General features: G+C 37.8%; 1 protein-coding gene across 3 annotated transcripts in view; it reads left to right on the plus strand.

Moving 5' to 3' along the window:
• The window catches only part of LOC120099331 (uncharacterized), a 51,000-nt gene that overhangs the window by 11,511 nt on the left and 24,582 nt on the right, over positions 1–14,907 (plus strand). For 2 of the 3 annotated variants that reach the window (XM_087600962.1, XM_087600961.1), the window contains exons 2-4: positions 823–888; positions 3,249–3,390; positions 10,057–10,165. In XM_087600962.1, the coding sequence (XP_087457088.1) occupies positions 823–888; positions 3,249–3,390; positions 10,057–10,094 (246 nt within the window). In that variant the 3' untranslated portion in view covers positions 10,095–10,165. The remainder of the gene's footprint in view (positions 1–822; positions 889–3,248; positions 3,391–10,056; positions 10,166–14,907) is intronic. The other variant, XM_087600959.1, reaches the window with a different exon arrangement.

The raw sequence follows: 14,907 nt of genomic DNA on the forward strand, positions 1-14,907 counted from the left end.
ATAATGTGAGGGGAGGAGGGATGAAAATGAGGTTGCATCAGTGAATCTTTTTTTTTTTTTTGGTTTCATATCTCAAACATCCAACTTAAGCTAGCCTTAACACACAAAATACAGAAGACAGAAAAAAATATGACATTATTATCCCAAGGAAATAGTAATCTGGGAAGGTTGTTACTGGAATATTTGGATCTAAGAATTGCAATGATGCTATCAGATATAGAGTTAAGTTTCACCCATTCTGGAGACTGTGACAAAGGTGTATTTCTAGATAGTGTATTTCGGAGCAACACTTTGAAGAGAACTAAATGATCTGTGACTTGATGACTTGTCTGGCACCATGGGTAACTGCAGCTTGGCGCTGAGATAATTTTATAGAATTTATGCTTTCTAGGCATATTTTTCTCTGTTCCAGGATACAAATAAGAGGAAGCATTGATTTTTCTGGTTCTGTCTTGTATTCATCAAATATGTTCCTATTTGCTTGACATGCTCACATCTGTGGGCTGTGCACTTGGGTACTGAGAAAGTTCCTCACGTTTCACTCAAATGGGAAGCCTCAGAGCAGTGGGGAAAGTTTTATTTTATTATTTTTTGTATAAATATTGGTTTGCATGTGTGTCTGTACAAAACACATGTGATTGGTGCCTGAGGAGGCAAGAAGATCTCCTGGAAATGGAGTTACAGACAGTGATGAATTGTCACATGGATTTTGGAAACTGAACCTATATCCTCAGCGAGCATTCAGTGTTGATCATAATCACTGAGCCATCTCTTTATCTATAATAGTCTCACCTTTTGATATAAGGTCATTCTCTTTTGAAGGTGTTTCCTGATCAAGGAACGATTAAAGGCCCTGGATATTTATCTCCAACACTGATCTGCTCTAAGGTCAGTCTTTGCTCTGATATATTCTGGCAATCCTGATGATCTCTCTCTCTCTCTCTCTCTCTCTCTCTCTCTCTCTCTCTCTCTCTCTCTGTTATTTATACCTGAAACATTCCACAGCAATGCATAATTTATATTGAGCTTACTATCACATAAGAAGTTGTGAAAGAATCAAAGATTTTTGGTTTTCTCCTTGATCCTGAGGATAAATCTGCAAGATAAAGGAGGGGGAAATTTCCCCCATTTTCTAGGAAGGCCCATACACACCTACAGTGGCTTCTTCTCATCCTAGAGGGTTGGGCCTTGTACAGAACTTTAACATAAAATGTATAGATTCTCTAGATGAACTTCTAATTGTCTTCTGTTAATGGGCACAATACAGAATTTGAGAAATAGAAGAGTAAGGAAGCATTCTTAACTTTGAGTTGAGTGGTGATATTTCTGAGACCATTCTGTTTCATGTGTCTCCAAATCACCTGGTTTCTGTATCATTGGGTTTATCTTTACAAACTGGGAATGAATTTTATGAAAAGATGCCACATAAAGTTATAGTCTATAGACAGCTGTTATGATCCAGCCAAATAAAATACATAAATTTTAAGTTATCTGGTATGAAAAATCAGAAAGTGTTAGTCAACCATCTCATTGTATTCTATCCCTGAATAACACAGAACACATGTGTGAGCTTTGACCTTGTGCCACTCACCCAAAAGCCTTCCCTTATCCTGATCTTTAGTTACATGAGAGGTTGGCTTAGAAATGTGAAGGTTAGGTGATAGAAAATTAGAATTTCAGCTGATAGATGATCCTAAATGTTACTCAAGTTCATGATGACTTTGAGTAGATAATACAACTTGATAAGACTCATCTCATATCAATGAGCATGGTGCTCATATTTGCCAGAGTCAGTTCTTACTCTCTCGGTTAAACAGTAACATGTTTTCTCTTATTATACATGTTTTGCTAATCTTCAGGTAAATTAGTATCATCCTATTTATTAAGAAATAGCCTTTTATAGAGAATGGAAAAGAGTTTCAGTGGCTCCCAACACGCACATGATGCTTACAATCATCCCTAACTCCATTTCCAGGAGATATGATACCCTTTTCTGGTCTTTGTAGGTATCAGACCTATTATATGTGGTGTACATATGTACATTTTAAAAGCCTTTTTCCTATGATACCATCAAATTTTAATCACATATTAACCACATTGAATTTCCATTTTGGTCATCTACTGATGAGAATATTTTTTCTGTCTTTCAAAAGTTTGAACTGGGTATGGCTGTTCTGAGATAGATGCTAGAAAAATGGAAGCATATCTGTCATTGTGGTAATTTGAATAAGAATGGCTTCCATAGGCTTATTTTGAATGCTTAGTCATTACAGAGTAGCACTGTTTAAAAAAGATCAAAAGATGTGGCTTTGTTTGAAGAAATATTTCACTGTGGGTAGGATTTGCCAGGCCCAGTTCTCATTCTTTTCCTGTGGATCAGGTTATAACCCTCAGATACTGCCCAGCATCCTATACGCCTGAGTACTATCATGATCCCTGCAATGATGATAATAGACTAAACCTCTGAAACTATAAGTAAGCCCCAATTAAATTCCTTCTTTTATAAGAGTTGCATCAGTCTTGGTGTCTCTTCAGACCAATAGAACAGTAAGTAGGATGGTCATCAAGCTTGAAAACAATGACTAGTGTTTCAATAGGAGCATACATGATTAAAATGGTAATATAAGTTTATTACTTACTATACTTACTGGAAGTACAAAAGGCCAAGTTTCCATTCTTCTCTTTCATAATGCCATAGCAACTCAAAATTTTGGAAAACAGGAATCTTTGTTTCAGTAATTTTACATTTCACCTCCATTTTTCCTTCTGTAGCATGTCTAAATTATACTTTGGCTTAAAATAAAAATAGTGTAGCACCTTGCAATACTGATAACATTATCAATTTAGGTATTTGTTTCATTGCCAGATGGGTAGACACATCAATGGTGTGCTCATGTGCCTGATAATCTCTACTAGTCAATGGTTTTCCAGAGCAATATTGTGCTCATAGTTTGGGATATATACAATATTCTTTCACCACTCATTTATGCATACACTCTTCCTGACTTACTAAATTCATCCATGATATATGAACATTGTTTGTGAACCTTTCTGCAAGTAATCTTATTTCCCTTATAAGGCAAAGATGGTTGTTTTCATCAAACTTACAATGTGTTCCTCTATACTTCCCAGATGCTTTTAGAGTGGTCTATAGGCTATCTAGTAAGTTCCGTTAAATCAATTGTGCATGAAAATGGCATGAATTACTTATGGGCCAACTAAGTAAAGAACTATTGTGTCTCTTCCAGTACTCTCTTTTCCAACCATCACAATCTGGGAATTTACATCTTGAGAGGGCAGCAGCACCAGATGGAAGAAACTTGGATTCCAAAAGTCACCAGATGGAGATGAGCTCTGGCCAACTTTTATCAGACTTCATGCAACTAAGAAGTAAACTAATGTTCAAGCCTTTGAAACTTTTTATTACAGCAACATACCTTATCTCAAGTGGTCTAAATGTTATTTACATGTTCTTGTAAAAATATATAACCTTCTCTATGAACTAATTACAAATATATTGAAGATATGAATATCCCATCTCCAAACATCTGTTCTGGTAGAGTAAGTGAGGTATAGAAAGATTCTAATTATCCTCCTTTAATTCAGACACAAACAAAAAACAGGTAAACAAATATACTCCCAAATTTTCTCCTTAAAACATCTACACTTCTAAACTACTCATGATTCCAGAAATGAAGAAATTTGTCATGCAGAATTATTGAATATGATATCTTTAGAAATGTTTAAAATATGCCTGTGAATTAGTAGTAATGAATAATATTGAGAAGTGTATCCAGTGGGGAGGAAGTAGAAGGTTCTATGGAAACTTACATTTCAATAAGTTTTCTATACTGTTTTTTTTCTTATGTACATTTTCATTCACCACATTATCTTCTTTCTCATCCTTTCCCCTTTCTTCTTTGCTTTTATTGCTCTTCATCTTCAACAGGTTCTCAATGTGTAGACTTGGCTGGCCTTAAATTTGTGACTTTCCTGCTTCAGTTTCTAGAGTGCTTGTATTATAGATGTGTAATTTTCCATTCGGCTATTTCTTTCATCTTCTGACATGTATTCTAAGTTACTAGTCAACATTTGATTATCAAACAGGCAAACTACACACACACACACACACACACACACACACACACACACACAGACAAATCATCCAGGAGAGGGAGCTATTTTGAAAAAAATAACAAATCAATAATCAAGGGAGAAACCAGAAATATGACTTTTTACTATTTTTAGCTCATTATATTTTAAATTTTCATTGACAATGGGAAAGGAAACAGGATTTAGATTCAGTTTATAACAAACCTTTCTGATGCTAAGACCTTTAATTTTCTTCATAAGCTTCTGCTCAGTGATTTCTTCAAAACTGTGTCATGGATCCTGTTCTCCCATTTCTGACATCAGGAATTAATAAATACAACTGAACAACTGTTTAATAAGAGAATGTCTTCATATTTATATATGGTAGGAGTAGGTAAAGTCTGACTGATAACTTAACCATTTTCTTTCATTCTAAGGTCATAACAGTTTGACCACATTTCCCAGGGTTCTTTATAGTTGGGTAGGGAATGGATTATGCAGCATCTATAGGCATGGCTCTTCTACAGTCTCTATTCAATATGTATTTTGCTTTGTTTTCTTTTCCCTTCCTTGATGAATGACCTATTGCAGAGCTTCCAGTGGAAGCAGCTGCCAGGGTTTTAGAAGAATCCTGGGTGCCTAAATGACTGTATGGAGCAGAGTATACCTGTTAACCTGTGTGACTAATACAATGAGAAATATACAAACACATTGACATTTGGGAATTATTTACTGTAGGTCATCAACAGACTCTGCCTAATATAGATGTTTTAAATAGCAGCAGGCAGTTCTTTTGGAATTGTACATGGTAGGAAAAAGTTCCCCAGATGCCATAAGCACCTCCGTTAAAGCAGCTCAAGGGTTTGATTACTAGTACAGGTTGTTGGCTTTGTGAAGAATTTCTAGTTGTTCCCTTCCCAAAGAAGTGTTATATTGCCTCATTACTGACAGCATGACAACAAACTTCAAAAAATATTTCATTCGTTCCTTAAGAATATATTGCATTTTGGTCAAACCCACTCCGTACTCTGTTTTCAACTCCTCTCAAGCAACCCTTCCCAACTTCATGTCTTTTACATTTTTATAACCCCAATTTGTGATTTCTGTATGTACAAGGGTACAAGACCTGTCAGTGGAACATAAACGATGGACCAGAGGCCACACTCATGCATAAGGATGATGCTCTCCCTCTTCCTTCAGCTATCAACTACCAATAACTCCTTAGAGGTGGTTCCTTATATGAACCCCTCATTAATACCATGGCCACATTTTTATATACTTGATATAACATGTCACACAGCATTTAAATTGTTATTAGTGATATAATTTAACTAACTTTGGTAAAGTGAAATATAATCCATGTGAGGAAGCAGGATTGGTAGTATCCAAAAATGATCAATCTTCAGTTCCTATCTTGTATGTACATGCATGTTGCTCCACTCATCATAGGTGGAGTATATTCCCTCCACAAGTCCCTTTTTACTTTCTGTGTTCAGTACATGACAGAAAATACATTTTGGGTATTCTAGGTTTATTTATTAATGCGAATAATTGCTTCCTTGGCATTGTCTCTCTTTTTTTTTAAAAATTTTTTTTTATTAACTTGAGTATTTCTTATATACATTTCAAGTGTTATTCCCTTTCCCGGTTTCCGGGCAAACATCCCCCTCCCCCCTCCCCTTCCTTATGGGTGTTCCCCTCCCAACACTCCCCCCATTGCCGCCCTCCCCCCATAGTCTAGTTCACTGGGGGTTCAGTCTTAGCAGGACCCAGGGCTTCCCCTTCCACTGCTGCTCTTACTAGGATATTCATTGCTACCTATGGGGTCAGAGTCCAGGGTCAGTCCATGTATAGTCTTTAGGTAGTGGCTTAGTCCCTGGAAGCTCTGGTTGCTTGACATTGTTGTACTTTTGGGGTCTCGAGCCCCTTCAAGCTCTTCCAGTTCTTTCTCTGATTCCTTCAACGGGGGACCTATTCTCAGTTCAGTGGTTTGCTGCTGGCATTCGCCTCTGTATTTGCTGTATTCTGGCTGTGTCTCTCAGGAGCGATCTACATCCGGCTCCTGTCAGTCTGCACTTCTTTGCTTCATCCATCCTGTCTAATTGGGTGGCTGTATATGTATGGGCCACATGTGGGGCAGGCTCTGAATGGGTGTTCCTTCAGTCTCTGTTTTAATCTTTGCCTCTCCCTTCCCTGCCAAGGGTATTCTTTTTCCTCATTTAAAGAAGGAGTGAAGCATTCACATTTTGATCATCCGTCTTGAGTTTCGTTTGTTCTAGGGATCTAGGGTAATTCAAGCATTTGGGCTAATAGCCACTTATCAATGAGTGCATACCATGTATGTCTTTCTGTGATTGGGTTAGCTCACTCAGGATGATATTTTCCAGTTCCAACCATTTGCCTACGAATTTCATAAACTCGTGGTTTTTGATAGCGGAGTAATATTCCATTGTGTAGATGTACCACATTTTCTGTATCCATTCCTCTGTTGAAGGGCATCTGGGTTCTTTCCAGTTTCTGGCTATTATAAATAAGGCTGCGATGAACATAGTGGAGCACGTGTCTCTTTTATATGTTGAAGCATCTTTTGGGTATATGCCCAAGAGAGGTATAGCTGGATCCTCAGGCAGTTCAATGTCCAATTTTCTGAGGAATCTCCAGACTGATTTCCAGAATGGTTTTACCAGTCTGCAATCCCACCAACAATGGAGGAGTGTTCCTCTTTCTCCACATCCTCGCCAGCATCTGCTGTCACCTGAGTTTTTGATCTTAGCCATTCTCACTGGTGTGAGGTGAAATCTCAGGGTTGTTTTGATTTGCATTTCCCTTATGACTAAAGATGTTGAACATTTCTTTAGGTGTTTCTCAGCCATTCGGCATTCCTCAGCTGTGAATTCTTTGTTTAGTTCTGAACCCCATTTTTTAATAGGGTTATTTGTTTCCCTGCGGTCTAACTTCTTGAGTTCTTTGTATATTTTGGATATAAGGCCTCTATCTGTTGTAGGATTGGTAAAGATCTTTTCCCAATCTGTTGGTTGCCGTTTTGTCCTAACCACAGTGTCCTTTGCCTTACAGAAGCTTTGCAGTTTTATGAGATCCCGTTTGTCGATTCTTGATCTTAGAGCATAAGCCATTGGTGTTTTGTTCAGGAAATTTTTTCCAGTGCCCATGTGTTCCAGATGCTTCCCTAGTTTTTCTTCTATTAGTTTGAGTGTGGTTTGATGTGGAGGTCCTTGATCCACTTGGACTTAAGCTTTGTACAGGGTGATAAGGATGGATCAATCTGCATTCTTCTACATGTTGCCCTCCAGTTGAACCAGCACCATTTGCTGAAAATGCTATCTTTTTTCCATTGGATGGTTTTGGCTCCTTTGTCAAAAATCAAGTGACCATAGGTGTGTGGGTTCATTTCTGGCATTGTCTCTCTTAGAATCTGACTGGAGTTTAGCAATTCTGATGTACGAGTATGCTCTCTTATATGCTACCTGAGCAGAGAAGTTGCCTCAGCTATGCCTTTCTGCCATTATACTTTCTGTTATAATGTTTCAGAAGCAAAGGGACCAGTCACCTATGGCCTAAAACCTCTGCAACTCTGAGCTGAATATGTCAACTCTTGGAAATGATGCTTGGGATCAACTTTTAAGAATTTCAATGGCTATAGCTTCAGGATTGAGTTCAATGTTACTGATATATGAAGATGTACAAAAAACTACCAAAGAATGCTTATTGTAACTTGTTCTGCTGCGTGGCAAGATAGGAAGACGAAACACAAATATTCCAGAGAGGCTATTAAGCCATATGCTTGGAGAAACTTTTACATTAATTATTGTGCATGCAACAAATAATATACAGAAAACTGAAAGCCAGAAAAAAGGTTAAAGTTCTTAAAGAGGTTTGAAAATGTGGTTGAGTAGCTTTATGACTGAGTGTAAAAGTTAGATTAATTCCTTCTACTTTTACCACTGTTTCAATTTTCTTTTTTTTCAATTAAAAATGTATTGGATATTTTATGTATTTACATTTCAAATGTTATCCCCTTCCCCCTCCCCCAATCCCACTCCTCTTGCTTATTGGAAGATGCTCCCACTCCCATCCACCCACTTCCACCTCAATGCTCTGGCATTCCCCTACCTTGGGGAAATGAGGCTTCACAGAACAAAGGGCTTTTCCTCCTATTGATGCCAGACAATGCCATCCTCTGCTACATATGTTTCTGGAGCCACTGGTCTCTTCATGTGTACTCACTGGTTGGTGGTTCAGTCCCTGGGAGCTCTGGTAGGGTCTGGTTGGTTGATATTGTTGTTCTACCCATGGGTTGCAAACTCCTTCAGCTCCTTCTGTCCTTTCCCTAACTCCTCCATAGCAGTCCTCATGCTCAGTCTGATGGTTACCTGCAAGCATCCTCATCTGTATCAGTAAGGCACTGGCAGAACCTCTCAGGAGACATCCATATTAGGATTCTGTCAGCAAGCACTTCTTGGCATCACCAATAGTAACTGGGTTTGGTGGATGAATATGGGATGGGTCCGCAGTTGGGGCAGTCTATGTATGACCTTTTCTTTAGTCTCTGCTCCACTCTTTGTTCCTGTATTTCCTCCCCTGAGTATTTTGTTCCTCTTCTAAGAAGGACTGAAGCACCCACATTTTGGTCTTCTTTTTTGAGCTCCATAGGGTCTGTGAATGGTTTTTTGGGTATTCTGGGCTTTAAGAATTGATGGGAAAGGATATCAGAATCAATGACCCTAGGCTTTACCAGAGGCCAACATGACCATGAATTATGTATGATATAGATCTCATGAGAACAAAATTTCTATTTCAATGCATATGTCATGTGCCCACTTCACAAAACTAATGAAAATCCCAATATTTTCTACTGAAAGAGTCTACTTTGTGAGAAATTACTATTTCAGGAAACAGTAAATTTTAACCTTGAAGACTTATAAGAAAATACACTTGTGAGATACAATGTCATAAAACATGGGCTCACTATGATATCTGATTGGATACCTTTGCCATTTGTAGAAGTCATTTTTTCTGGATATGAGAAATAGTTAACTTGCTTATATGCAGGTTTCTATACAGCTTGAAAATGGGGTTGTTGTAGCCAGGTTCTATTTCAGGGAAAAAAATATGACTGCATTGAGAACACCATGCTAGGAGAGAGCCCAAGCCAACCATGTGGAAATTCCACATGGTGAAACACTTATACACTGGAGCAAAGAAGTTTTCTTAAATGTTTGTGTTCATCTAACTGAACACAGCTATGTAGGTGACTCCAGACAAGGATAAATGGACCTGAAGAAGCATCCAGCTGAACCAGCTCACAAAATCATAAAGGAAAAATAAATCGCTGCTGATTCAAGCCATAACATTTTGAAGTGGTTTGTTACACAGTAAATATAGATATATTGTATATATGTTATATATGTGTCATATGTCATATGCATTACATTATATATATATATATATATATATAACTGTAGGAATTCTAATTTTGATTGGTTAAGGAAATAATTAGAATTGTTCATTGTTGTATTTTAAGTCTTTAGAATGCACCTGGATTTCCTTTAGTTTATGTTGTTTTAAAATCTTTTTGTGGTACCAGGGTTTGAATCCAAGGTCTCCCAAATGTTACTCAGATACTGCACCACTGAGCTAAATCACTAATCTTCTTTTAATAATTTTTTTCTTAGCTAGGGTCTTTCTTAGTCATCCAGGTTGTCCTGGAATTCACCCCAGGTTATCCTTGGACTATCATCTTGTCATTGCCTCTGAGAAGCAGAGATTACATGCCTGAGATGACTAACTCACACTGTTTTCAAAGGGTTCTAAAAAAGTCCCTTATGCTCAGGACCAAGCAGTGATAGCATTCCTAGGTTCATACCTGGGTCTTGGCAAATGTTTGCTAAAATTAAAGTGTTTTAAATGAAAATAATTATTTACTTACCCTCTCTTCTATTTTAGGCTCTGAGCTCTTGGTGTTGCAACCATGCAAATCCTAGGTAGAGAAGACAGTCTCAATGAGGTAGTGGCAGTCCTGAAGGATTTATTGACAGAGTTAATGCTGGGCACGGTGAGTGGAAGGGTGAAGATTTCATCCTTGGAGGAAATGAGGAAGCTCTGAGGAGTCTTTGTTTCATTTCTAATATCACACTCAAAGGTCAAAGGATGGCTCAATGGAGAAAGTTTTGGTGCTTCTTGACTTCTGGCAGTTTCTGAAAGTCAATATTCTAGTACATGTTATAGGAGAAAATTCATTTGCTACTCATTTTTTTTTAAATTACTAGGTCAAAACCACTGTGTGAGGAGAAAGATCAGTTAACCTCCAATTGTAAACCTTTATATTGCTTTAGAAATGATCTTTTCTTCATATAGTAATTTAGCTTTCCTTAGATGGTGTGATGATCTCCAGGATAAAATAGCATGAATGGACTAGCACCAGGAAAGGTAGATAAGAAAGGGAGCATGCCTGAAAAGAGATATGCCCAATGGATTCAAAATGTGCAAGGGTTGTTACTTATTGTTTTGTCTTCTACTTGGAATACAGCTGTTTTAATTTCAATAGCAAGTATTGATCGTGCTATTTATATGTGAATTTATAATTTAGCTATTAAAGCCAGGTCTCTATGGAGATGTAGGTGGATTAGCTCTGGGGAAATGAGCTATACTATGGAAAGAGAAGTGCATCCCTTTTAATACTTAGTTGAAGGGGTTGGGGATTTAGCTCAGTGGTAGAGCGCTTGCCTAGAAAGCACAAGGCCCTGGGTTCGGTCCCCAGCTCCAGAAAAAAAAAAAAGAAAAAAATACTTAGTTGAACAAATAATTGCCATAAATTCTCTGGTATTTACTGTAGGGTTTTCATATAACTTACAGTGCCTGTCTGTTTTAAGGAGTTGATAAAAATTTTAATTTGTTTGACCAAGAGGCTCAGAGTTTTTGGCCAAGGTTTTTCTTAATGTCTGTTCATCAATCTACTTCTAAGTTGTTTATACAAGCAGTTGCTACTTGATCAGCTCTGTGAACACCACTGGAGATATGAACAAACAAATATTTTGAACAGGGTGTGAAAACTGGTTTTGATGTGGGAGCCCATGAAAATGTTAACATGACAACTTCAAATTGGTTTGATCTTTTCTCATCACATATGAGTAGTTTAAAGATTAAGTCTGTTATTTGTAGAATCCAATTTTCAAATTTTTCCTTTTGATATTGATTAAAAATTTCTCTTATCCTATCTTGACTACTTTAACTTCTTTTTCAAAATTAGGACATAAGTTGGTTTGAGAATGATCCCCATAATTTGTATACTTGGTCACCAAGGCAGTGGCACTGTTTGAAAGGATTAAGAGGTGTGCCCTTGTTGACATAGGTGTGGAATAGTTGGAGGAATTATGTCACTGAGGGTGGGCTGTGAAGTTTCAAAAGTCCAATTCAGGCTAAGTGTCTTTCTCTCCCTGATGCCTGATTATTCAGATGTAGAACTCTTGGTTACTTCCCCAGCTCCACATCTTGCTGCACACTGCCATGCTTCCTGCCATGATGACAATGAACTAAACCTCTTAAGTTGTTAGCAAGCCACAATTAAATGCTTTCCTTTACAAGAGTTGATGTGGTCAGTGGACATCGAAGCACATGCCCTTAATTCCAGCACTTGGGAGGCCAAGGCAGGTGGGTTTCTGTGACTTCAGGGTCAGACTAGTCTACAAAACAATTTCCAGCATATCCACTACACAGAAAAGCCTTGTCTTGAAAACAAACAAATGAACAAACAGAAGTCAGTTGCTCTGCTCCTGGTGTCTCTTCACATTAGAATACTAAGACAACATACAAAACATTAGATTTTATTTAAGCATTTTCATATACTTTTTATTGACATTATCTTTATTACCTTCCTCTGCCTATCTGACCTCCTCCTGCTGTTCTATTTCTTTCCCACAGTAGCTCTTCTTCTGCTTTAATGTCACTTACATGTTTTTCATATGGTATTACAATTATTTAAACAAAATAGATACATTTTGCAAAAATCCTAACAAAATTTCTACTTTCCAGTTAGTCTACAAAGTAGAGGCAGCAAGAATCAGAATACATTTTCTTTTTTAAAAAATTTACACCAGTGATTGTTGGGGGGAGGGTGGTAATGGGGGGAGGATGGGGAGGGGAAGCCCATATAGAAGAGAAGGGGGATTTTGGCTCGGAAACTGGGAAGCGGAATAACAATCAAAATGTAAATAAGAAATACTCAAGTCAATAAAGATAAAAAAATCTTACATAAAATATACATAACATATTTATTGTTACAATTTTATATTGACACCATTGTTTTTTTCCTGGTTTGAGTGAGTTCTTTCTTTTTTTATTAGATATTTTTAAATTTACATTCCAAATGCTAACCCCTTTCCTAGTTTCCCATCTCTATACCCCCTATCCCATCCCTCTTTCCCTTCTTCTATGAGGGTGTTCCCCCTCCCCAGTGACCTCTACTTCCCACCCCCCGCCCTGACATTACCTTACACTGGGGAATCCAGCCTTGGCAGGACCAAGGGTTTTTCCTCCCATTGATGTGCAAAGGCCGTACTCTCCTATATATGCTACTGGAACCATGGGTCTGTCCATGTGTACTCTTTGGGTTGTGGTTTAGTCCTGGGGGCGCTAATTGGTTAATATTGTGATTATGGGGTTGCAAAACCCCTTCAGGTCCTTCAATCCTTTCCCTGACTCCTCCAATGGGGACACCATTCTCAGTATAATGGTTGGCTGCAAGTGTCCACCTATGTATTTGCCATGATCTGGCAGAGACTCTCTGAGACAGCTATATTCAGGCTCCTGTCAGCATGTACTTCTTGGCATCAGCAATATTGTCTGGGTTTGGTGGATATATATATATATATATATATATATATATATATATATATATATATATATATATATACTGGATACCCAGGTGTAAAAGTCTCTGGATGGCCTTTCCTTCTGTCTCTGCTCCAAACTTTGTCTCCATATTTCCTCCTATGAATATTTTTATTCCCCTTTCTAAGAAGGACTGAAACATCCACACTTTGGTAGTGCTTCTTGTTAAGCTTCATGTGGTCTGTGGATTGTATCTCGGGTAACTCAAACTTTTTGGGCTAATATCCACTTATCAGAGAGTGCATATGATGTGTGTTATTTTGTTAATGGGTTACCTCACTCAGGATGATATTTTCTACTTCCATACTTTTGCCTATGAATTTGGTGAGGTCATTGTTTTTAATAGCTGAATAGTATTCCATTGTGTAGATGTACCACATTTTCTGTATCCATTCCTCTGTTGAAGGGCATCTGGGTTCTTTCCAGCTACTGGCTATTATAATTAAGGCTGCTATGAATGTAGTGGAACATGTGTCCTTGTTATATATTGGAGCATCTTTTGGATGTTTGCCCAGGAGTAACAGAGCTGGGACCTCAGGTAGTGCAATGTCTAATTTTCTGAGGAACCTCCAGACTGATTTCCAGAGTGGTTGTACCAGTTTGCAATCCCACCAATAGTGGAGGACTGTTCTTTCTCCACATCCTCACCATCATCTGTTGTCACCTGAATTTTTGATCTTAGCCATTCTGACATTTGTTGAGGTGAAATCAAAGGGCTGTTTTGACTTGAATTTCTCTAATGACTAAGGATGTTGAACATTTTTTTAGGTACTTCTCAGCCATTTGATATTCCTTAGCTGAGAATTCCTCGTACAGCTCTGTACCCTATTTTTAATAGGGTGATTTGATTCTCTGGTGTCTAACTCCTTGAGTCCCTTGAATATTAGCCCTCTATCGGATATATAATTGGTAAAGATCTTTTCTCAATCTGTTGGTTGCCCTTTGTCCTAATGACAGTGTCCATTGCCTTACAGAGGCTTTTCAATTTTATGAGGTCCCATTTGTTGATTCTTGATCTTAAAGCACAACCCATTGGTGTTCTGTTCACCAGCACCCATGTGTTTGAGGCTCATCCCCACTTTTTCTTCTATTAGTTTGAGTGTATCTGATTTTCTGTGGAGGTTCTTCATCCACATGGACTTGAGCTTTGTACAGGGTAATAAGAATGGATCGATTTGCATTCTTCTACATGCTGACCTCCAGTTGAACTGGCACCATTCCTTGAAAATGCTCTTTTTTCCCTCTGGATGGTTTTAGCTCCTTTGTCAAAGATCAATTAACCATACGTGTGTGGATTCATTTCTGGGTCTTCAATTATATTCCATTTTTCTACCTGCCTATCTCTGTACCAATACCATACAGTCTGTTTTTTTTTTTTATCATGAATGATGTGTAATACTGCTTGAGGCTAGGGATGGTGATTCCCCCAGAAGTTCTTTTCTTGTTGAGGATAATTTTCACTATCATGGTTTTTATGTTATTCCAAATGAATATGCAAATTGTTCTTTCTAACTCTATGAAAAATTGGTTTGGAATTTTGATGGGGAGTTCATTGAATCTGTAGATTGCTTTTTGCAAGATGGCTATTTTTACTGTATTTATTCTGCCAATCCATGAACAGTGGAGATCTTTCCATCTTCTGAGATCTTCTTCAATTTCTTTCTTTAGAGGTTTGTCTCTTGTCTTACAGGTCTTTTACCTTGGTTAGAGTCACACCAATGTATTTTATGTTATTTGTGACTATTATGAAGGTCTTCCTACTATCATGAAAGGTTTCCTTTTCATAATTTCATTCTCAGTCTGTGTAACATTTGAGTAAAGGAAGGCTATGTTTGTTTGAGTATCATTATATGAGTATACTATCATATCATGTGCAAATAGTGATCTTTTGACTCCTTCATTTTCAAT

Source organism: Rattus norvegicus, chromosome X, assembly GCF_021556685.1.
Source record: "Rattus norvegicus strain SHRSP/BbbUtx chromosome X, alternate assembly SHRSP_T2T, whole genome shotgun sequence".
Lineage (NCBI taxonomy): Eukaryota > Metazoa > Chordata > Mammalia > Rodentia > Muridae > Rattus > Rattus norvegicus.